The 22,910-nt window shown below is 43.1% G+C and overlaps 1 protein-coding gene across 1 annotated transcript; it reads left to right on the top strand.

Annotated features, from left to right (window-relative positions):
- The first annotated feature begins 189 nt into the window (after positions 1 to 189).
- On the top strand, positions 190 to 16,842 carry ARL9 (ARF like GTPase 9). Its single transcript, XM_035293654.3, has 4 exons — positions 190 to 790; positions 6,486 to 6,648; positions 13,528 to 13,703; positions 16,405 to 16,842. The coding sequence occupies exons 1-4, from the start codon at positions 512 to 514 to the stop codon at positions 16,582 to 16,584; spliced, it is 798 nt and encodes a 265-aa protein (XP_035149545.1). The 5' UTR covers positions 190 to 511; the 3' UTR covers positions 16,585 to 16,842.
- Positions 16,843 to 22,910: the final 6,068 nt, after the last annotated feature.

The raw sequence follows: 22,910 nt of genomic DNA, 5'->3' as shown, positions 1-22,910 counted from the left end.
GGCTCTTGGTTGCGTGCTGGGGGAGGGCTGGGAATCCTCCCGGGAAGCTCTGGACTCTGGCGCCCCAGGGGTTCTCCATGTAGGCTGGCCGAGCTGGGAGACGTCAGGCGCTAAGTCGCTTGGGATGCTGCCCGCGTGAAAGGCGCTTCTCAGCCACCCTGCCTGGCCGGAAGGAATCGCGCTAGGGACGCTTTTCCTGCAGCAGTGATCCGCCCCGCCGAGCTGTCCCTTGTCCTGACTGGGACTTCTTGGTTTCGCTTGGTTGGGCTCACCCCATCCCCCACACCTCCACCCTTTCCTCTGCGTACCCCTGCGTGTTCAGAGAATCGGCTGCAAGAAGCCCTCCACCCGCGAGGTGGGCGGCGGTGTCGGGTTGGCGGCGCCAGCGGGTTGTCTACGCCGCCGGGCCTACATCTGCACCGGGCGTGCACCGCGGGAGCCACACCTGGGGCCCAGGGCCACGGCTCAGCACCGGCGCGCGGCGGGAGGGAAGGAAACCGCGGCGCTGGTGATGGAGAGAGGGAAAGTGAAGAAGAAAGAGAAGGGAAAGGAGACGGAGAAGGAGAAAATTAGAGAAAAGGGAAAGGAAGAGAAAAGAAAGGAGTTGGAGGAGAAAATTAAGGAAAAAGAAAAGGAGAAGCAGGAGAGGAGTAAGAGAAAAGAGGATAAAAAGGAAAAGAGGACAGAGCAAGAGAAGGAGACAAAGAAAGAGAAAGAACAATTTAAGGGACAAGAAGAAGAGAACAAGGACAGCATCGTAACAGTGACAAACACCCCGCTCGAGCCGCTGGTAAGAGACCCAGTGCCCAGGACCCCAGCCCCCAAGGCCATTGTCAGCATTCAGACTCCGGCGCAGGCTCTGTTGCGTCGGAGGGCCGGACCCGCGGGAGGGAATGGATCTTATCTGAGGGCTATTTACCTACGGGTGAAAGGGATGTGCCAAATTTGCAACGACCCATCGCCAGCCCCTTTTCCCCGGCCCCCTGCCCACCCTCGCCCTTACCGCTACCCCTGTGTCTTAACCTAGGTCGGGTCTAGTGTTGAGGGACAAGAGATCTCTGTCTTCATGGGGACATGGGGAACGGCCCCTCTACTGCCCTTGGATCTGTCCAGCGCGCACCACTAGCGCACAGACCACCTGACCCCATTTCGAAACCAGCCCCGAATCCTCCCCGCATGCAGGCTTTCTATGCGTTGAATGCGTTGTCAAAAGGGGCAGCATTCCTGAATGTATGCAGGAGGTGTCTGGGGACGCTGCAGTGGACGATTCCATTGTTTCAGACCACCAGTACCCTGAATGGACGGTGGAAAAGTTTTAACTGACAGGTCTTAGAAACCTGGCATTGTTTGGTTCAGCTGGACGGTCTCTGTGCTCCTGGAGTTCCCGAGCTGGCTCCTTGGCTTAGAGCTGCATTCTGATTCTAGACAATTTGAATAATTAACCATTTTTTTTTCTTTTTTTCTTTTTTGAGATACGGTCTCACTCTGATGCTCAGGCTGGAGTGCAGTGGCCCGAACTGCACTTTGACCTCCCAGGCTGGAGGGATCCTCCTATCTCAGCCTGTTGCCACGCCCACCTCCCAACCCCAGTGGCTGGCACTACAGGCACACGCCACCATGCCCGGTTGATTTTTGTATTTTTTCTAGAGACAGTTTCGCCATGTAGCCCAGGATGGTCTCAAACTCCTGGACTCCAGCAATGCAACTGCCTTGGCCTCCCAAACTGCTGGGATAACAGGCGTGAACCACCACAGATTAACAGAAATGTTATCTCTGGCAAAACACAGACTCCCTAGACCTATATATGGCTAAAGGAGTAACTTTTGACAAAGAACAATGGTGTTCAGAATCACATTTTGTGTTTGAACTCTTGGTTTAGAAATTAACTTTTCCTTAGGAGAAGATAAATATGAGGAAGCCTGAATGCAGAATTTCTAGGTAGGATGAGTGTAGGGTCAGCAATGTGGTTGGAAAGGGAGTAGGGAACTGGTGTTTTTGTTTTGTTTTTTTGGGACAGAATCTGGCTCTGTTGCCCAGGCCGGAGTGCAGTGGCGCAATCTTGGCTGACTGCAATCAACACCTCCTGGGCTCAAGCCATCCTCCCACTTCAGCCTCCCAAGTAGCTGAGATTACAGGTGCGCACCACCATGCCTGGCTAATTTTTGTATTTTTGGTAGAGATGGGGTTTCACCATGTTGCCAGTTCAAGCCTGGTCTTGAACTCCTGAGCTCAAGTGATCCGCCCACCTTGGCCTCCCAAAGTACTGGGATTACAGGCATGAGACACTGTGCCCAGCCTGGGAACTGTCTTTAATTCACAATATTTTATAGGGCCTAAGATGTCATTAGTCTAGGTACCACTAAGAAAAAAAGCCGGCACGGTGGCTCACGCCTGTAATCTGGTACCTTGGGAGGCCCAGAGAGGCGGATCACCTGAGGTCAGGAGTTCCAGAACAGGCCAACATGGCAAAACCCCGTCTCTACTAAAAATACAAAAAAAATTAACTGGGCATGATGGTGTGTGCCTGTAACCCCAGCTACTCCAGAGGCAGAGGCAGGAAAATCACTTGAACCTGGTAGGCAGAGGTTGCAGTGAGCCAAGATCGTGCCACTGTAATCCAGCCTGGGCAACAGAGTGAGATGGTGTCTCAAAAAGAAAGAAAAAAAATTCTGCCAATCAAAATGCACTCTTAATTGTCAAAAACATCCTAATTTCAGAGATGTTAAAATGTGGAATGTGGGGGTGGGGAATGTGCATCTGTGAATGAAGTATGTTGGGGTAGGCTGAATGGGCCCGCTAGTGAAGACTGAGAGAACACAATCCACTCTTGGTTGACATTTCTTGGTGCCAATATTGCTTTAAAGCATGCAATTGTAAACCATCCAATGAAGTCTCCCTTCCCCCTCTTCCTTACCATGACACACTCTCAGAATGACATCATAACATTTAGATGTAGATAAAGGGAATGGGGAAGAGGCCGGGATGGAAGACACATGAAAATACAATTTACTGGCTGGCGCGGTGGCTCACGCCTATAATCCCAGCACTTTGGGAGGCTGAGGCGGGTGGATCACGAGGTCAAAAGGTCGAGATCCTCCTGGTCAACAAGATAAAACCCCGTCTCTACTAAAAATACAAAAATTAGCTGGGCATGGTGGTGCGCGCCTGTAGTCCCAGCTACTCGGGAGGCTGAGGCAGGAGAATTGCTTGAACCCAGGAGGCGGAGGTTGTGGTGAGCCGAGATCGTGCCACTGCATTCCAGTCTGGGTAACAACAGTGAAACTCTGTCTCAAAAAAAAAAAAAAAGAAAGAAAAGAAAATACAATTTAACAGCCATCAAAGATTTGCTCCAAGAACAAATATGTACTTTTTAAAATTTTTTTTTGAGACAGTGTTTCACTCATGTTGCCCAGGCTGGAGTGCAGTGGCCCCTCTCGGCTCACTATAACCTAAGTTGTAGCAATTCTCCTGCCTTAGCCTCTCCAGCAGCTGGGATTACAGGCATGTGCCACCAGGCCTGGCTAATTTTATATTTTTATTAGAGACGGGATTTCACCATGTTGGTTAGGCTGGTCTCAAACTCCTGACCTCAGGTGATCAGCCCGCCTTGGCCTCCCAAAGTGCTGGGATTACAGCCATGAGCCATCATGCCTGGTCTATTTTTCTGTTATTCACCATATGGGCTTCAGAAATCATGCTCTCTCTACAAGTATTTATAAGGCCAGACCTTAAAAAATATTTTTGACATAGAAGTTTCTAAAGAGAAAGTGGGATAGATATTTTAATGCTATTTACAATCACTTTTTTCTAGAAATCTAGTTTAAGTCTAATGTCAACATTTAGAGTTCAAGCAGAACAAACAGAAATGTGTAAGATTATTGTTATTTCTTTTTTTTTTTTTTTTAATTTTTTATTGGATTATAGGTTTTGGGGTACATGAGCAGAGCATGCAAGACAGTTGCATAGGAACACACATGGCAGTGTGCTTTGCTTTTCTTCTCCCCTTCACCCACATTTGGCATTTCTCCCCAGGCTATCCCTCCCCACCTCCCCCTCCCACTGGCCCTCCCCTTTTCCCCCCAATAGACCCCACTGTTTAGTACTCCCCTTTCTGTGTCCATGTGTTCTCATTTTTCATCACCCGCCTATGAGTGAGAATATGCGGTGTTTCATTTTCTGTTCTTGTGTCAGTTTGCTGAGGATGATGTTTTCCAGATTCATCCATGTCCCTACAAACGACACAAACTCATCATTTCTGATTGCTGCATAATATTCCATGGTGTATATGTGCCACATTTTTCCAATCCAGTCTATTATCAATGGGCATTTGGGTTGATTCCAGGTCTTTGCTATTGTAAACAGTGCTGCAATGAACATTCGTGTACATGTGTCCTTATAGTAGAACGATTTATAGTCTTTTGGATATATACCCAGTAATGGGATTGCTGGGTCAAATGGAATTTCTATTTCTAAGGCCTTGAGGAATCGCCACACTGTCTTCCACAATGGTTGAACTAATTTACACTCCCACCAACAGTGTAAAAGTGTTCCTTTTTCTCCACATCCTCTCCAGCATCTGTTGTCTCCAGATTTTTTAATGATCGCCATTCTAACTGGCGTGAGATGGTATCTCAATGTGGTTTTGATTTGCATCTCTCTGATGACCAGTGATGATGAGCATTTTTTCATATGATTGTTGGCCTCGTATATGTCTTCTTTCGTAAAGTATCTGTTCATATCCTTTGCCCACTTTTGAATGGGCTTGTTTGTTTTTTTCCTGTAAATCTGTTTGAGTTCTTTGTAAATTCTGGATATCAGCCCTTTGTCAGATGGGTAGACTGCAAAAATTTTTTCCCTTTCTGTTGGTTGCCGATCCACTCTAGTGACTGTTTCTTTTGCCGTGCAGAAGCTGTGGAGTTTCATTAGGTCCCATTTGTCTATTTTGGCTTTTGTTACCAATGCTTTTGGTGTAAGATTATTGTTATTTCTAAACCAATGCCATTAAAGACAATTATTAGTTTTTTGTGCATAAGAAACTTCTTTAGTAGGATGTTTGAGAAGTAGAATTGAATTCCTGTCAGCAGTCTGACTACATTGTTGCTTATTTTATTATTGTTTATGTTAAAGTTTACACCCTGGAAACCACATTTTGGAGCACTCTGAAAGATCTTTACACCAGCCTACCCTTCTGTCCCTCAGTCATTTGCCATAAAAAATTCTAAGGCTGATAAGTTGATAGAATGCCCCTCCCTCCCTCCCTTCCTTCTTTCCTTCCTTCCTTCTTCCTTCCTTCCTTCCATCCTTCCTTCCTTTTTTGAGATAAAGTCTCTCACTGTCACCCAGGCTGGAGTGCAGTGGTGCAATATCAGTTCCTGCAACCTCCACTTCCTGGGTTCAAGCAATTCTCATGCCTCGGCCTCCTGAGAAGCTGAGATTACAGGTGTGTGCCACCACACCTGGCTGATTTTTGTATTTTTGGTAGAGACGGTTACACCGTGATGGCAAGCCTGGTTTCAAACTCCTGGCCTCAAGTAATCCACCCACCTCAGCCTTCCAAAGTGCTGGGATTACAGATATGAGCCACAGTGCCCGGCCTAGAATGCTTCTTTCTAAGTTTACTTCAAGTTCATCAGTTTTTAAAATAAATACTCATTTGTGAAAAAGTATAAGAGAGAAACCTTGCCCTAAGATCTTACAATCCAGTTATTTAACTGTGAAGACAAGAGAAATTAACAATTGAGACCTTAGATCCTTATGCACTGAGTGGCACAGTCGATACATGCACCACAGAGGTCCCAAGACCCCAAACAACAAAATGAATTCAGGTGCAGTCTCCAATTCATGGACGTGAATTCAAGAAGCAAAATGAACTCTAGAATTGGCCCACAGTCTATAGCACTGCTCAGAAATGCTGATAGTATTTATTTAATAGACTGATCAGGAGTTGTGGAATGGAGGAAGGATGTGAGATTAATATCACATAATCAACAGCTAATTAAAAAATATTAGCTGATTGGTACAGTTTGTTCTAGATCTATAAAATATTCGTGAAGTTTTATCCTTTTTTTTTTCTTTGGAGACAGAGTCTCGCTCTGTCGCCAGCTGGAGTGCAGTGGTGTGACCTCAGCTCACTGCAACCTCCGCCTCCTGGATTCCAGTGATTCTTGTGCCTCAGCCTCCCCAGTAGCTGGATTTACAGACGCACACACCACACCCAGCTAATTTTTTGTATTTTCAGTAGAGATGAGGTTTCATCATGTTGGCCAGGCTGGTCTGGAACTTCTGACCTCAAGAGATCCACCAACCTTGGCCTCCAAAAGTGCTGGGATTACAGCCATGAGCCACTGCACCCGGCCCGTGAAGTTTTATTCTGCTTATAATATCAAGAATATTATTGGATCCTACCACAGGCGGGACAATTGCCAAGAGACAGAAAAATAAGCCCCAGATAGCATGGGTTTATTGATTTATCTTTTGTTTCACAGGAGAAAAACAAGCAAATCCTAGTGCTGGGCCTGGATGGAGCAGGAAAAACCAGTGTCCTCCACTCTCTAGCTTCAAACAGAGTCCAGCACAGTGTGGCACCCACCCAAGGTTTCAATGCAGTTTGCATCAACACTGAAGATGGCCAAATGGAGTTCCTGGAGAGTAAGCTCTCTGTTTCTTAGTTACAAGATAGCCACATTGTATTGTGTCTTAAGCCAGACATGATGTTATCAACATTGGGTCCTCGTGAAAACTAACACTGAATCAAATTTTCCTAGACTTTAAGAATGCATGTGTAGTTTAATACCCAGGTACACTGTCGGGGGGAATCACTTTTTGCTTTTTTGATGTCCTCCTTCTTGCAATAGTGGTGGTAAAGGGGAAATTAGAGGAAGGCTTTAGCCCTCCCTCCTATAATCTCCTATAATCAGCCTTCTTCCCACACTACTGCAAATGAGCATGCAATAGAAGTATAAGTACAGTGTGCTTGCTTCTCTGCAAATGAAATTATAGACAAGCTCCAAACCTCTTCTAAATAGACAGCAGTCCACAGGCCCTACTGGATAATAATTCTGGAGTCACCACCTCTCTAAGTATTACTGTCTCCTGAAGCTGGGTCAAGTCCTCTTGTCCTCTCTTTACACATTCATCCATCCTCATGGCATTAAATGCCATCTATATGCTAATGACTCCCAAATGTATCTATCCAGCCCAAACGTATCCAAGTCCTCTAAAACCTAACATGGCAAAAACAAAATGCTTGATTTTTCCCATATTTGTTCCTTTTTTCCCTATAATCCTTTGGTCAGTAAATGGCTCCATACCCACCAAGCTGCTCTAGCCAGAAACCTGGGAGTCACCCTTGATTCCTCCTTCTGCATCCCCACCTCCAGTCCACAAGTAAAACATTGGATTTTGCTATCTCCTATGCATTTCTCAAATTCATTGACTACAGCCTTTCTACTGCCCTCATACAAGTTGGAATCTCTGTCATTGATTACTTAGATTATCATTATTATTATTTTTTATTGCATTTTAGGTTTTGGGGTACATGTGAAGAACATGCAAGATTATTGCAGTCACCTTTTTACTTTGGCTTTCATCTGTTTATGAAGAGCGATATTTTAACACATACTTTTAAGTACATGATTTGCTAATTTAAAACTCTTCAGTGTGGAGATCTCATCCTTGTAATAAAATTCAAAGTGTTTGTTATGGCCCATGAGGCTCTTCATAAACTGCCTCCTCCCTAACCTTACCTCACTCCAGGCTTATTGCACTCCTCTCTTTTTTTTTTAAAAGAGCCTTCTTGGGTGTACCTTACGTCAGAAATGCTATTACCCCTCCCCTGCTTCTCCCATGAGGGCTTGCTCCTCAACCTTCAGGTATTAGCTTACATGGCCCCATGAAATCATTTTTTTTCCAAATCATTTTATCTTTAATAATCTCACAGTAATTTAAAATATGAGAAAAGTCAAGCATGCTCCCTTTATGGGTGATTCCGCCATGATAGGCTCACACAAGCATGATCAATCGCCATGATGACACTGAATGCCACAGAGTATGGCTGGCAAAAAGGCATCAGGGCTCATGGATTGAAGAGTTTGGTTATCTAGTCTCTGAGGGGTAACAGGCAGCAGAAGAGACATCAGTATAACGGACTTTCAGAGGACAGGGTGCGTTGCTCGGTCATGAGCACCTTGAAGTGTTTCTTGATGGTGATTCAGTGTCAGGTCAGAGAACCGAGCAGGATGGGCTGAGCAGATCTGTTGTCCCATCGGGTCAAATTTCTTCAGCATATAGACCCGATCTCCCTCCTCGTTGAGGTAATACTGGAGAAACATGATCACCCGTGAAATCATTATTATTATTTTGAGACAGAGTCCTGCTCTGTCACGCAGGCTGGAGTGCAGTGGCGTGATCTCCACTCACTGCAACCTCTGCCTCCAGGATTCAGGCGATTCTCTTGCCTCAGTCTCCTGAGTAGCTGGAATTACAGGCATGGATCACCATGCCTAGCTAATTTTTCTGTATTTTTGGTAGAAACGGGGTTCTACCATGTTGGCCAGGCTGGTCTCAAACTCCTGACCTTAGGTGATCCTCCCACCTTGGCCTCTCAAAGTGCTGGGATTACAGGCCTGAGCCATCATGCCCAGCTCATAAAATAATTCTTTCTAAGTATGTTCCCCAATGCTGTTTGCTTCCTCCATAAGGTTTTTAATAACATTCACTATTTATTTTTATTTTATTTTTTTAATCTGTCTACCCAACTAAGTGGTGAATTTTGTTATGCTTGTTTTGTTCAACCATGCGTACCCAATGTCTGGCAAATGCTACATATTCAATAAAAATGAATTAAGTGCCAACTGTGTTCCCAATTTTAATAATAACCATCAATATCCTGAAGAAGAATAGTTTATACTTGCAACCTTTGAGTTCTTTTTTTTCTTTGAGACAGAGTTTCGCTCTTGTTACCCAGGCTGGAGTGCAATAGCACGATCTCGGCTCACCACAACCTCCGCCTCCTGGGTTCAAGCAATTCTCCTGCCTCAGCCTCCCGAATAGCTGGGACTACAGGCGTGCGCCACCATGCCCAGCTAATTTTTGTATTTTTAGTAGAGACGGGGTTTCACCATGTTGACCAGGATGGTCTTGATCTGTTGACCAGGATGGTCTCGATCTCTTGACCTCGTGATCCACCCGCCTCGGCCTTCCAAAGTGCTGGGATTATAGGTATGAGCCACTGCGCCTGGCCTAACCTTTGACTTTTAAAACATGTATCTGCACAGTGGCTATGTTAAGCCATCAATTTAGGTAAATTTTCATAATGCCACAGGGCAGAGCTTCTAAGGAGGCATTTTTTAGGATGTAGCATCCAGTGATACTCAGTGATATATATCTGTATGGGCTCTTACGCGGTTGTGTAACACTTGGAGTATGTTAGGGGTTGGTGGGAGATGAAGTTTTCTTGTATAAGCCTATTTGTAGAAATGATATATTCACATACAGCTTTGACTATATCTCTTCATCAACATTCTACAGATTATCTCAATCTTTTAAAAAATTCTTGCGGTTTATGCACTAAAAAATAGTGGCAAAAATAAATGGAGAGATTTTAGTTTCTACCATAGTTTCTGAAGGGCCTTCCTGTGACAAAACCACAAATCCTGGTTAAAATTTATTATTTATTTATTTATTTTGAGGCGGAGTTTCGCTCTTGTTACCCAGGCTGGAGTGCAATGGTGCGATCTCGGCTCACCGCAACCTCCGCCTCCTGGGTTCAGGCAATTCTCCTGCCTCAGCCTCCTGAGTAGCTGGGATTACAGGCACACACCATCATGCCCAGCTAATTTTTGTATTTTTAGTAGAGATGGGGTTTCACCGTGTTGACCAGGATGGTCTCAATTTCTTGACCTCGTGATTCACCCGCCTTGGCCTCCCAAAGTGCTGGGATTACATGTGTGAGCCACCGCGCCCGGCCTAAAATTTATTTTTTAAAGCATTGATGAACTTGGAACAAGTAAGACAAATTTTCAAGGCTACCTGCTTTGCTCTTCCTGCCCTTTCCCTCCTCCCAAAGAAAGAAAAAACAACTCATGAGTTGAAACTGGAGTGGCAGCCCCAGTAGAGATGAGCAAAGAGAACAGTGGTGTTCTCTAGAGGCACATGGCAGTATTTAATCTGCAGTGGGCCTGAGGCAAAATAGGAAAGCACTAGCTGAGATGCCTGCATGACATGAGGGCCCCTGGAAGGGTGTTAACATGCTCCCAGTCAGTAGCTCCCCCAGTTTCTAATTCTGGAGCAAAGACCCCCAGTATTTTCATATTGAGATTAATCAAATATGAGTTCAGGCTGGGTACCGTGGCTCACACCTGTAATCCCAGCACTTTGGGAGGCCAGGGCAGGTGGATGGCTTGAATCCAGGAGTTTGAGAACAACCTGGGCAACATGGCAAAACCCTGTCTCTACAAAAAATACAAAAAATGAGCTGAGCATGGTGGTGCCTGCCTGTAGTCCCAGCAACTCTGGAGGCTGAGGCAGGAGGATCACTTGAGCCCAGAAGGCAGAAGTTGCAGTGAGCCACGATCACACCATTGTACTCCAGCCTGGGCAACAGAGTGAGACTGTGTCTCAAAAAAATAACAAAAAAGACAAAATCTACTGATCAAAACTGGCATTTAAAGCATTTATAATCTTAAATGCTTATAGTTGAAAGAAAAATAGCTGAAAACTTACAGGTTAAATATGCAATGTAAATTAGGTAAAAGAACAGCAGAATAAAACCAAAGAGGTAGAAGGAGAGATAATAAAGACATGAAGCCAGTGAAATTTATAAAGGTACAGTAGCAAAGATCAGCAAAGTCAAAAGTTAGTTCCTTGAATAGATAAACAAGACAGACAAATTTCTGGTGAAATTCATTAAGGAAAATCTGGAAATCACAAATAATGTCACGAAGAGAAAAGAGTGTATCATTGATTAGGAGACAAAAGTATAATACATATATTAACAAATTTGTACCAATAGACAGGATGTCCTGGATAAGTGACAAAAATCCTCCAAACATGTGTCTTAGGAAAATGGACTCAAGAAGAAGTAGGAATACTGATAATTTAAAACTTTTAAAGATATCAATAGCAAAAAGTCATCCAGTAATGAAAACACCAGATCAGTGGGTTTATGGGTAAGCTCATCAATTTTAATCTTACATAAATTCTTTCAGAGAATAGGAGAAAAAAAGAAATGCTGTCCAACTCAAGGTATGAGGTCATGGTATATCCAAACCAGATAGTATAAAAAATGGAAATACAGAAATCTGAACAAAATTGTAGTAAACTAAATTCAGTTAATATATTAAAGAGATATCACCGGATGAGTTTCTCCAAGAACGAAAGGTTGGCTTCACATTTGAAAAATAGCCAGGCACGGTAGCTCATGCCTATAATCCCAGCACTTTGGGAAGCCAAGGCATGTGGATCACTGGAGTCCAAGGGTTCAAGACCAGCCTGGGTAACATGGAGAAACCCCAGCTCTAGAGAAAATACAAAATTAGCCAGGAATGGTGGCTCATGCTTGTAGTCCCAGCTACTGGAGAGGCTGAGGAAGGAGGACAGCTTGAGCGCAGAAACAGGAGGTTGCAGTGAGCAGAGATTACACCACTACCCTCCAGCCTGGATGACAGAGCACAACCTTATCTCAAGGGGGGGAAAAAAGAGGATGTGGATATAAAGGAAACTTAGTGACTATTGGCTGTTGGTGGAGTATGTATTGGTACCAACTTCTTTGGAAAACAATTTGGCCTATTTGGCATTAGTTCACTGTAGGTAGCTGGAGAAACTCTTGCATGTATGGACCTCAGGAGACAAATACAAAACTGTTTAGAGCAGCAGTTTATTGTAGCAAAAAATGGGGAACAACCCACATGTCCACCGATGTTTAAACTAAGTGTGTTAATACCATATGAGCTACTTAGAAGGTCACACCCCACTATTTTAACGAATTAAAAACAAAATACTTCAAACAATGGCTAGCCTACCTCTATACAAAGGAAACCAAAGGAAAGGCAAAGATTCTTTCTTGTTAGCATTTAAAATGCTTTTGTTAAGTTATTGAAACAGAGGTCTAAAAACTTTTTCTGTCAAGGACTACATAGTAACTCATGCTTTGCAGGCCACATGCTCTCCGTTGCGAATGCTCAACTCTGTTGTGAGAAAGCAGTCATAGATGATAGGTAAAAACATATCCATATATTTGTCAGTGTTACTATAAAACTTGATTTCTGGGCACCAAAATCTAAACTTGATATAATAGTCCTGTGTCAGAAAATATCATTCTTCCTTTTCTTCTCCCCTAATATTTAGATGTGTAAAAGCCATTTTCACCTAGTGAGCTGCATAAAAATAGGCAGCTGGTCAAATTTAAACTGTGGGCCATGGTTTGCCAATACTTCTATGACAAAAATAAAAACAAAATCTACTGTATATATGTTATTATCATTAACCAAAAAGTTTATTCCGGGAAGAATCAGCAGGATGAAGTAATCAAAAGGCACTTTTTTTTTTTTTTTTCTGAAGCAAATATTCCTGAATACCCACGGGATCATGTTAACTCTCAGGGCAATATTAAGAGAAGTTAGTTCTGGGATTTTGACAAAGTTAGACTAGCCAATAAATTCAGTTCATTTAAAAATTATTTTATTGGGCCGGGCGTGGTGGCTCACGCCTGTAATCCAAGCCCTTTGGAAGCCAAGGCAGGCAGATCACCTGAGGTAGGGAGTTTGAGACCAGCCTGACCAACATGGTGAAACACCATCTTTAAAAAAATAAAATTATTTTATTGTGGGTTTTGGCCTACCATCCTTTCCATTCTTAATTATTTTAGTAGCATACTCCCATTTTCTCTTTTTTTTTTTTGAGATAGATGGGGTCTCACTCTGGAGTATAATGGTGCAAATACAGCTCACTGTAGCCGTGTTCACGCCACTGCACTTCCTGGACTCAGGTGATCCTCCCACTTCAACCTCCCTAGTCGCTAGCACCTCAGGCATGCACCACCACACCAGCTCATTTTTTAGTTTTTATTTTTGCAGAGACAGGGCCTCACCCTGTTGCCCAGGCTGGTCTTGAACTACTGGGCTCAAGAGGTCCTCCTGCCTCAGCCTCCCAAAATGTTGGGATTATAGGGTGTGAGCCACTGCACCTGGCCTTACTCCCATTTTCTGATCTATAACTGATAAACATGCAGTGGCTGACATGGCTGCTGTATACAATGGAATCAGGAGACATCCACTGTAGTACTTAGCATCTCTCTTCAGATCCTTTGTGATACAGTAATGAATAAACCACTTGTAAATGTTCTTCTCACCAACCAGTTTCCCGCTAACATACCTTTGGTCACTCAGGACTGCATACACTCTAAAACAGTGATATTTTATCAAAATATCTATCTTGTGTTCAGAAATCTAGATGTGCCCTGCCTGCTCCCTGGGTGCATGCTTCTGTGATTTTTGTGTGTGTGTCTTCTTCCTCTACTATTCTCTGCAGTTGGTGGCAGTGAACCTTTTCGTTCCTACTCGGACACGTACCTATCCAAGGGATTGCTGCTGATCTTTGTGGTGGATTCAGCAGATCACAGACGATTACCTGAAGCCAAGAAATACCTTCATCAGTTAATTTCAGCAAACCCAGTACTTCCTCTGGTTGTATTTGCAAACAAACAGGTAAAAATCTATGCTAATATAAATTGTACTCAATAGTTTTGTTATTAATACAAGAAATGTATACTTTTAATAGCTAGTCAACAGTATGCTATATATTTAATTCAATTTATATTTATTAGAGGCTTTGGATTATAAACACCTTGAGGGTAGAGACTATTATTCATCTTTGTGTCACTTGTAACACCTAGCATATTGTCTTGTGCATTCTAGGAATTCAACAGTTGTGTGTTGAACTTACTTCAATAAATATATATTAATTGTTAAATTTGATTCAACAAAATATTTGAGTGGCTGCCATGTATAAAGAAATCATTTTGCTTTAGGTCAATCAGACTGATCTGAACTTATTTTACACATGCGTTAAAAATATTAAATATACGTAGATAATTTGGAACCCTTGTGAACTGCTGGTGAGAATGTAAAATGGCAGAGCTGATATGGAAAATAGTAACATAGATCCTCAAAAAAATAAAAAATAGAATTCCCAGGCTGGGCGTCGTGGTGGCTTATACCTGTAATCCCAGCACTCTGGGAGGCTGAGGCAGGTGGATCAAAAGGTCAGGAGTTTGAGACCAGCCTGGCCAACATGGTGAAACCCCGTCTGTACTAAAAATACAAAAATTAGCTGGGTGTGGTGGCAGGCACCTGTAATCCCAGCTACTTGGGAGGCTAAGGCAGTAGAATTGCTTGAACCCAGGAGGCAGAGGTTACAATGAGCCGAGATTATACCACTGCACGCCAGCCTGGGTGACAGAGCAAAACGCCATCTCAAAAAAAAAAATGGACTTCCCATATGATGCAGCAATTCCACTTCTAGGTATGTAATGTAAAGAATTAAAAGCAAGGACTCAAATTGATATTTGTATGTTTGGCTGTTTTATGTTTCTTTATGATTTATATTGTTTTGTTTTGTATGTTTTATGATATGTTCATAGCAGCATTACTCATAATAGCTAGAAATGGAAGCTACCCAAGTCTCCATCCACAGATAAATGGATGTATAAAATATGGTATACATCTGCAATGGGATTCTTCTTCTTCTTCTTCTTTTTTTTTTTTTTTTTTTTTTTTTTACAGAGTCCTGCTCTATCACCTAGGCTGGAGTGCAGTGGTGTGATCTCAGCTCATTATCTCCTTGGTTCAAGTGAGTCCCATGCCTCAGCCTCCGGAGTGGCATGCTCCACCACTCCCGACTTTTTTTTTTTTTGAGGCAAAGGCTTGCTCTGTCATCCTGGCTGGAGTGCAATGGTGCAATTTTGGCTCACCACAACTTCTGCCTCCCGGGTTGAAGCAATTCTCAATGCCACAGCCTCATGAGTAGCTGGGACTACAGGCACACACAGCAGCCTCTTGAGTAGCTGGGATTACCGCCACACCTGGCTAATTTTTGTATTTTTAGTAGAGATGGAGTTTTGCCATGTTGGCCACACTGATCTCAAACTCCTGGCCTCAAGTGATCCACCTGCCTCGGCCTACCAAAGTGCTGGGATTACAGGCATGAGCCACCACGCCCAGCCAACTTTCTTTCTTTTTTTTTTTTAAAGACGTGGTTTCACCATGTTGATCAGGCTGGTCTTGACCTCCCGACCTCAGGTGATCTGCCCGCCTTGGCCTCCAAAGTGTTTCGATTATAGGCGTGAGCCACCATGCCTGGCCTGCCAACTTTCATTTTTAATAGTCAAATTTATCAATACTGTGCCTTGTGTTTTTTTTTTTTGTTATCTCCATCAAATTGAATAAACAGAGCCATTTGTTATCACATTTATAACTTTCATTGGGCCTTAATGATGAAAGATTTGAATATTCTAGTTTAAGATTAATGCATCTTTGTTTATATTCCTTGGCCAAAATATTTGGTCCAAGCTTTTAGTTGACTTACTGGTTCAAATGATTATATAAGGGTTTTCAAAAAGTCCTCCTATTATCTTTACTCTTTGGGTTATGACCTCTATTAAGGCACATACAGGAAAGTGTGGAGTAAACCAGGTATTTTTGCCTGATGTGACTTATTACAGAGAGCCCCTTCTCCCATCCATCACCCTCCTCTTTCTCCAGTTACACCAGTACATTTATTAACCTGAGACATCATTCGCATGTTATTGGATCCATTTACACTGTGCACAGTGGCTCATGCCTGTAATGTCAGCAGTTAGGGAGGCCTAAGTGGAAGGATTGCTTGAGGCCAGGAGTTCAACAACAGCCTGGGCAACATAGCAAGATGCCCCTCTTTACAAAAGATTTTTTTAAATGAGTGGGGCGTGGTGATGCACACCTGTAGTCCCAGCTACTCAGGAGGTTGAGGCAGGAGAATTGCTTGAACATGGGAGGCAGAGGTTGCAGTGAGCCAAGACTGCGCGACTGCACTCCAGCCTGGGCAACAAGGCAAGACGGTCTTTAAACAAAGAACAAACAAAATTAGAAACAAATTGACTGCACTGTTTAGAAAATTAAGGTATTATATTGGCTTGGCTTCATTCCAGAATATACTTTATTTTAGAAACTCATAAATGCTGGCATAATTCTGATTAAAAAAACATTTTTATTCAAGCAACCTCTGGGCTCATAATAATGGAGTCACAGTATCCTCTATATGAAAATGGTATAGTCACTGAGAGCAATAGATAAGAGTAACAAATATGTTTATCTGAAAGGATTGCATAATAACCAACTTTGTCCTGTTCTTATTCCACTCTGGATGAAGGATCTTGAAACAGCCTATCACATTACAGATATCCATGAAGCGCTGGCATTATCTGAGGTGGGAAATGACAGGAAGATGTTCTTGTTTGGAACCCACGTGACTAAGAACGGCTCAGAGATACCCTCCACCATGCAAGATGCCAAAGACTTGATTGCACAGCTGGCTGCAGATGTGCAGTGACCAGGACTCAGCCCACCGAGAGGCTCACGACTGAAATGTCCTCAGTGTTAAATGACAGGCTTGAAGCCAAAGGTTTCCACCTTCAAATAAAAATTAAGCTGTTTCCTATTTTCTCAGTGCAGGAATGTATATAGTATGCCCTCCATATCCATGAATTCCACATCTGTGGATTCAAGAACTGTGGATCAGAAACATTCAAAAAGTAAACCCACTAAAGAATAACACCACAACAATAAGAATAAAACAAATTTTAAGATACAATATAACAACTGTTTACATAGTGTTTACATTGTATTAGGTATTATAAGTAATCAAAAGATGATTTAAAATACACGGATAGAGGCAGGCTGTAGTGGCTCACACCTGTAATCCCAGCACTTTGAGAGGCTAAGGTGGGCAGATCACAAGGTCAGGAGTTCGAGACCAGCCTGATCAACATTGTGAAACCCCATCTCTACTAAAAATACAAAATTTAGCCGGGTATGGTAATGCACACCTGTAATCCCAGCTACTCAGGAGGCTGAGGCAGGAAAATTGCTTGAACCCGGGAGGTGGAGGTTGTGGTGAGCTGAGATCACACTACTGCACTCCAGTCTAGGCGACAGAGTGAGAATCTGTTTCCAAAAAAAAAAAAAAAAAGAAATTACATGGGTAGATGTGTGTAGGTTATATGTAAATACTATGCCATTTTCTATCAGGACCAATCTCCCTGAGAATCCCAAAGGACAGCTATATAAAGATAATGCTAATATTTTAACAGCTTCTGTATTTGGATTTTGAACATTAAAGATATTTGTAAAACAGTGTATTGAGGGGATTGAGATTTTAAATCAACAAAGGTAAAATGAACATTAGCAAGCATTTGTTCCATTTATTGTTTTTCAATGGTGTAAAATTTATATGACTTTTTTTTTTTGAGATAGGGTCTCACTCTGTCGCCCAGGCTGGAGTGCAGTGGTATAATCTCAGCTCACTGAAACTTTGAATTCCCAGGCTCAGGTGATCCTCCCACCTCAGCCTCACAAGTAGCTGGGACTAGAGGTGTACACCACCATGCCTAGCTAATTTTTCTATTTTTAGTAGAGACAGAGTTTTGCCATGGGGCCTGGGCTTGTCTTGAATTCCTGAGCTCAAGTGATCTGCCCGCCTCTGTCTCCTAAAGTGCTGGGATTACAGGAATGAGCCACTGCACCTGGCCTTGAATATATTTGAGTATGTTTTCTCTTTCCAAGTAAAACACCAGGTGCCTTTCCTTTAAGTGGATCTGTTTAACACTATAGGAAATAAATATCAGGGTAGGACAATGAGAAAGTGAACTCTGTCAAACCCACAGAGAAATAAACATTAACAGCATCCAGAAAGAGTTAGGAAGGGCTTCTTTTCCAAGAGCCTGTTAGACTAGATGAGGAACATTGTGGGGATCTGTTTTTTAAATTCTTAACATTTTGCTTTTATATAGACAAACTTTCTTCACTAGAAAGAGTGGATAACTATATTTCTTTGCAGACACTCTGTAAATCCAACTTGTAACTATAGTGCCTTGCTTTGGTTTAAAAAAAAAATTGAAAAGAGAGTTTGCTCTATAAATCCCTCCTTTTAAAATTTGGAATCTGTGGTGAAATAATACAAATGGAGGGTCAGGCATGGTGGCTCACACCTGTAATCCCAGCACTTTGGGAGGCCAAGGCGGGCGGATCATGAGGTTAGGAGTTCAATACCAGCCTCACCAACATGGTGAAACCCGGCTCTTCTAAAAATACAAAAAAATTAGCCGGGTGTGGTGGTAGATCCCTGTAATCCCAGCTACTTGGGATGCTGAGGCAGGGGAATTGCTTGAAATAGGAAGGTGGAGGTTGTAGTGAGCCAAGATCACACCACTGCACTCTAGCCTGGGTGACAGAGCAAGACTGTCTCAAAAAAACAAAAACAAAACCCCAAAACTTTCTTCTTGTCTGGCCTATGGAGGGTGGATCACACAATGATTGGGAATTGTCAAAAATGTTGGATTTTAGCTTCTGCCCCAAAGATTACCGCAAATGGATCCCTGGACAAATTCCTTGTCTGTCTTGGTCTTGTCCTTATAAAAAGATCAAGTGAGATGCAGACCACTTCCAGCCCTAAACTCTGATTCTATGTGCTTGTGTCTTCTCTAGGTTTTCTAAGGTTATCAGAGACACAGACAAGTTTCTGGATGCTTATTTCAAAGACAATACCAAGAGCTTTCAGGATGGGGAACAATATATCTGTTCTTCCTTATGTGGTCTTTTTACTCTCAGATTCTGACTTTAGATTCTGCATTTTGGCAACAAGTGTTGTGGCTGGAGTTTTTCCTTTAGTGGACAGCTGTGAAGTGCCAACATGGCAGTCATTGCCTGACACCAGGATTAACAAAGCAGGGCTTCCGTACTTGAGATGCTCTCAGGCTAATGACGAGGGTTTGTGTCATGGGGGTTTCTAACAGAAATAGCACTTAGAAATGGCACTAGACAACCAAGACAGGTTGGTGTTGTCAGAGAGGCTGCCTGGCTGGTATTCTGCCCAATGGACCTATTGGGGTGGCATACTACCTTGGAGAATTTACCACAGCCTGGTGTCTGTTGCCAGCCTTCCAGGCTTACAAGCCTTCTGTGCTTGAGAAGTTGAGTCATGTCAGAAAGTAGGTTTAGTTAGCACACCAAGAGCGGACATGCCTTTTCATTCAGTAAACATTTTGGAAGCACCACGTGCCAGAAGATGTGCCAGAACTCTTTCAGTTAAAAATAATGGAAATTCAGGCTGGGTGCAGTGGATCATGCCTGCAATCCCAGCACTTTGGGACGCCAAGGTAGACAGATCATTTGAGCCCAGGAGTTTGAGACTAGCCTGGGCAACTTGACAAAACCCCATCTCTTCAAAAACCACAAACCAGAAACAAAGAGACAAGCAAAAAACCAGCCAGATGTGATGGCACATGCCTGTAGTCGCAGCTGCTCGGGAGGCTAAGGTGGGAGGATCATTTGAGCCTGGGAAAGTGGAGGCTGCAATAAGCAGTGATTGCATCACTGCATTTCAGCTTGGGCGATGGAATAAGACCTTGTCTAAAAAAAAAAAAAAGAGAGAAAAAGAAAAAACAACTGGGCACGCTGGCTCAGGCCTGTAATCCCAACACTTTGGGGAGTAGAGGCAGGAGGACCACTGCAGGTCAGGAGGTAGAGAGCAACCTGGACAGCATAGAAAGACCCTGTCTCTACAAAATTAATGTTTTAATGGAAATTCAACTCAAATTTGTGTGTACCCCAAAAAGAAATAATTTTTTTTTCCTCATCATCCTGGAAAATCTGGACATGGGTGGATTTAGGAGTTCATGAGTTCAAAGATAAGACTGTTTCTCCATGTCCTGGCCCCACCAACCTCTGCTTAGTTTGATTCTCAGATTCCCTACTCAGAGTAGCAAGATAACTGCTGTTAACACAAGCCATTCTTATAGCTCATGATCCCAGAGTAACATGGACCCTCCCTTTCTGAAAAGCCTTCCATTAAATCTCATGGAAGGATACCAATTGGCTCTTCTGGGGTTGCATATCCATCCTGGAACCAATTACTGTGGCTGGATTGGTCACACCTGGGTTAGAAGGAAGGATCAGCTCCTTAAACTATATTTAATAAGTTCCCTGTGGAAGGTGGGAGGGGAGGGGGTTCTGCCTTCAGAAAAAGAGGGAAGGGATTCTGGGCAGGAAGACAAAATAATGACAGCTATTTACAGTCATTCACTGTGCTTGGCACAGGGAATATACCAGTGACCAGGACAGAGAATGTCACTGTCTTTAAGGATCTTACATTGTAGCTGGGGAAATACACAAAAATAAATAAACAGATAAAATAAGTACAAATTATGCTGCAGCAAGGAACTGAATCAGAAAATAATGGTGGCAACATTTTAAAAATTAATAAATGGCCTGGAAGTCCAGGCATGGTGGCTCACACCTGTAATCCCAACACTTTGGGAGGCTGAGGTGGGCCGATCACCTGAGGTCAGGAGTTCGAATTCCGCCTGGCCAACATGGTGAAACCCTGCCTATACTAAAAGTACAAAAATTAGCCAGGTGTGGTGACAGGCATCTGTAATCTCAGCTACTCAAGAGGCTGAGGCAGGAGAATAGCTTGAACCTGGGAGGTGGAGGTTGCAGTGAGCCGAGATGGTGCCTCTCTACTCCAGCCTGGGTCTCAAACAAACAACAAAAAAATTAATATGGCCCAGAAAGACCTCTTTCAGTAGGTGATATTTAAGCTGAACCCTAAAGGATAGAAAAGAGATGGTATATAAAGAGTGGGAAGAAATGGGTTCCAGGCAATGGGAACAGGTGTGAGAAGAGATCGAAATGGGAAAAGCTTGACCCTTTAGAAAAGAGCAGGGAGGTCAGAATGTAGACAGTAATGTGGAGTGGCTCAAAGCAGACCAGAGAGAGAGAGAAGGACCAGAGTATGGGACACCTTATAATGCAAAGCTTGAGGGTTTAAAAAAATGGTGTGGTGTCATGATTAGAGGTGATCAAAGGTAAAAGTCAGAAGTTCCACCAGTTCAGAGGCCACTGTAGAATCCAGAAATGATGAAGGGCCAGAGTGGCCCACCGTGACATTATCGCGATGTCATTATGATGGCAATGGGTTGTTATAAAGTGAGTCCAGCCCCTCGTGCCTGTCTTTCATACCCATTTGCCCTTCCACCATGTTACCAGGCATCAAGAAAGACTCACCAGATGCCAGAGCCATGTGATTGGAGTCCCCAGCCTCCAGAACTATGAGAAATAAGTTCTTGGCCAGGCGCAGCAGCTCACGCCTGTAATCCTAGCACTTTGGGAGGCCGAGGTGAGTGGATCACCTCAGATCAGGAGTTCAAGACCAGCCTGGCCATATGGAGAAACCCCATCGTTATTAAAAAAGAAAAGAGAGAGAGAGAGTTAAATAAGTTCTTTATAAATTACCAGTCTCAGGTTTTCTATTATGGCAACATAAAATGAACTAAGACAGACATAGACAAGAATTCTTTCTGTGTGCTCATTACTAATCTTTCCCAATAAGCAGACTCCTTGAGAAGCTGAGCCATGTCAGAAAGCTGCCTGGGCCGGGTGCAATAGTTCATACCTGTAATCCTAGCACTTTGGGAGGCCAAGGTGGGATCACTTGAGCTCAGAAGTTTGAGTCCAGCTTGGGCAACATGGTAAAACCCTGTCTCTACAAAAAATACAAAAAATTAGTCAGGTATGGTTACATGTGCCTGTAATCCCAGTTAAGAGGCTGAGGTAGGAGAACTGTATGAGCTCAAGAGGCAGAAGTTGCAGTGAGTCAAGATCATGTCACTGTACTCCAGCCTGGACAGCAGAGCTTGATCCTGTCTCAAATAAAAAAGAAAGAAAGCCGAGCATGAATATTTTGATGTATAGTGGCACCACCTTCATAGCAAGTGGGCCTAAAGGACAGGTTGTAACAATTGCAGTGTGTTGGCTTAGATCCCCTCCTTTCTGCAGTTTTTGAAAGGGCACAGCCTCTATGAGTCTCTGTACGTCCATTGTGGGCTGAATCCCTGTCTCTCAATTGACCCGTTCTTTGGACTTTTGAAGACATTTCATTTAGTCATGGACTAGTTTTACTGATTAAAGGTGGATTTGCATAACTCCTCCCTGATGAGTTTACAGGTTGAGTTAAAACTCTCTGAGAAGTAGCTGTATTTCTCCTTCCAAGTTTTGGGCGATATTTTTTGAATTTCCATACGTTACTACACACATCTATGTCAAAGAGAGGTTGAAGGAGATTGTCTGATTCACATACACATATGCTAGAATGAATCTCTTAGTTCCATTCCAGATAACATTCGCAATCCAAAATATTTCTTTTCTAACTTTTCTTAGCATCTATAAGATTAAGTACATACAAGGAAGGAATACCCAGCAATGGGCAAAAGGGGTACTTGGGTTTACTATATACTTTAACAGACAACTTATTCCTTAACACCTCTAGTCCCTTTCCTTGAAAATAAACTCCACCACTTCTATTCCCCTCTACCACACTGTCGCCACCATGAAAATTAGCTGAAAGCACTCCTCAATGATTGAGAGAGGGCCAGGCCACCTAAGTTTTTAAAGTCTCTTGGTATAATAAGTGACAAAAAAGGGGGAATGCCAAAAACAGGGTTACAAAAATTGTGGTATAAAAGATATCACAGTTACCAAATTAATGGACGCACCCACAGAACACAGCACACAGTTGTACTGTTCACAAGATAATTACAGCCCTGTATGAAAAGTAGTTTATAGCATACTTCAGTAGATAGTGAGTCCTGTAATGAGACA

This window comes from Callithrix jacchus, chromosome 3 (assembly GCF_049354715.1).
Source record: "Callithrix jacchus isolate 240 chromosome 3, calJac240_pri, whole genome shotgun sequence".
NCBI classification, from domain to species: Eukaryota; Metazoa; Chordata; class Mammalia; order Primates; family Cebidae; genus Callithrix; species Callithrix jacchus.
This window is presented reverse-complemented; position numbering and strand designations above follow the sequence as displayed.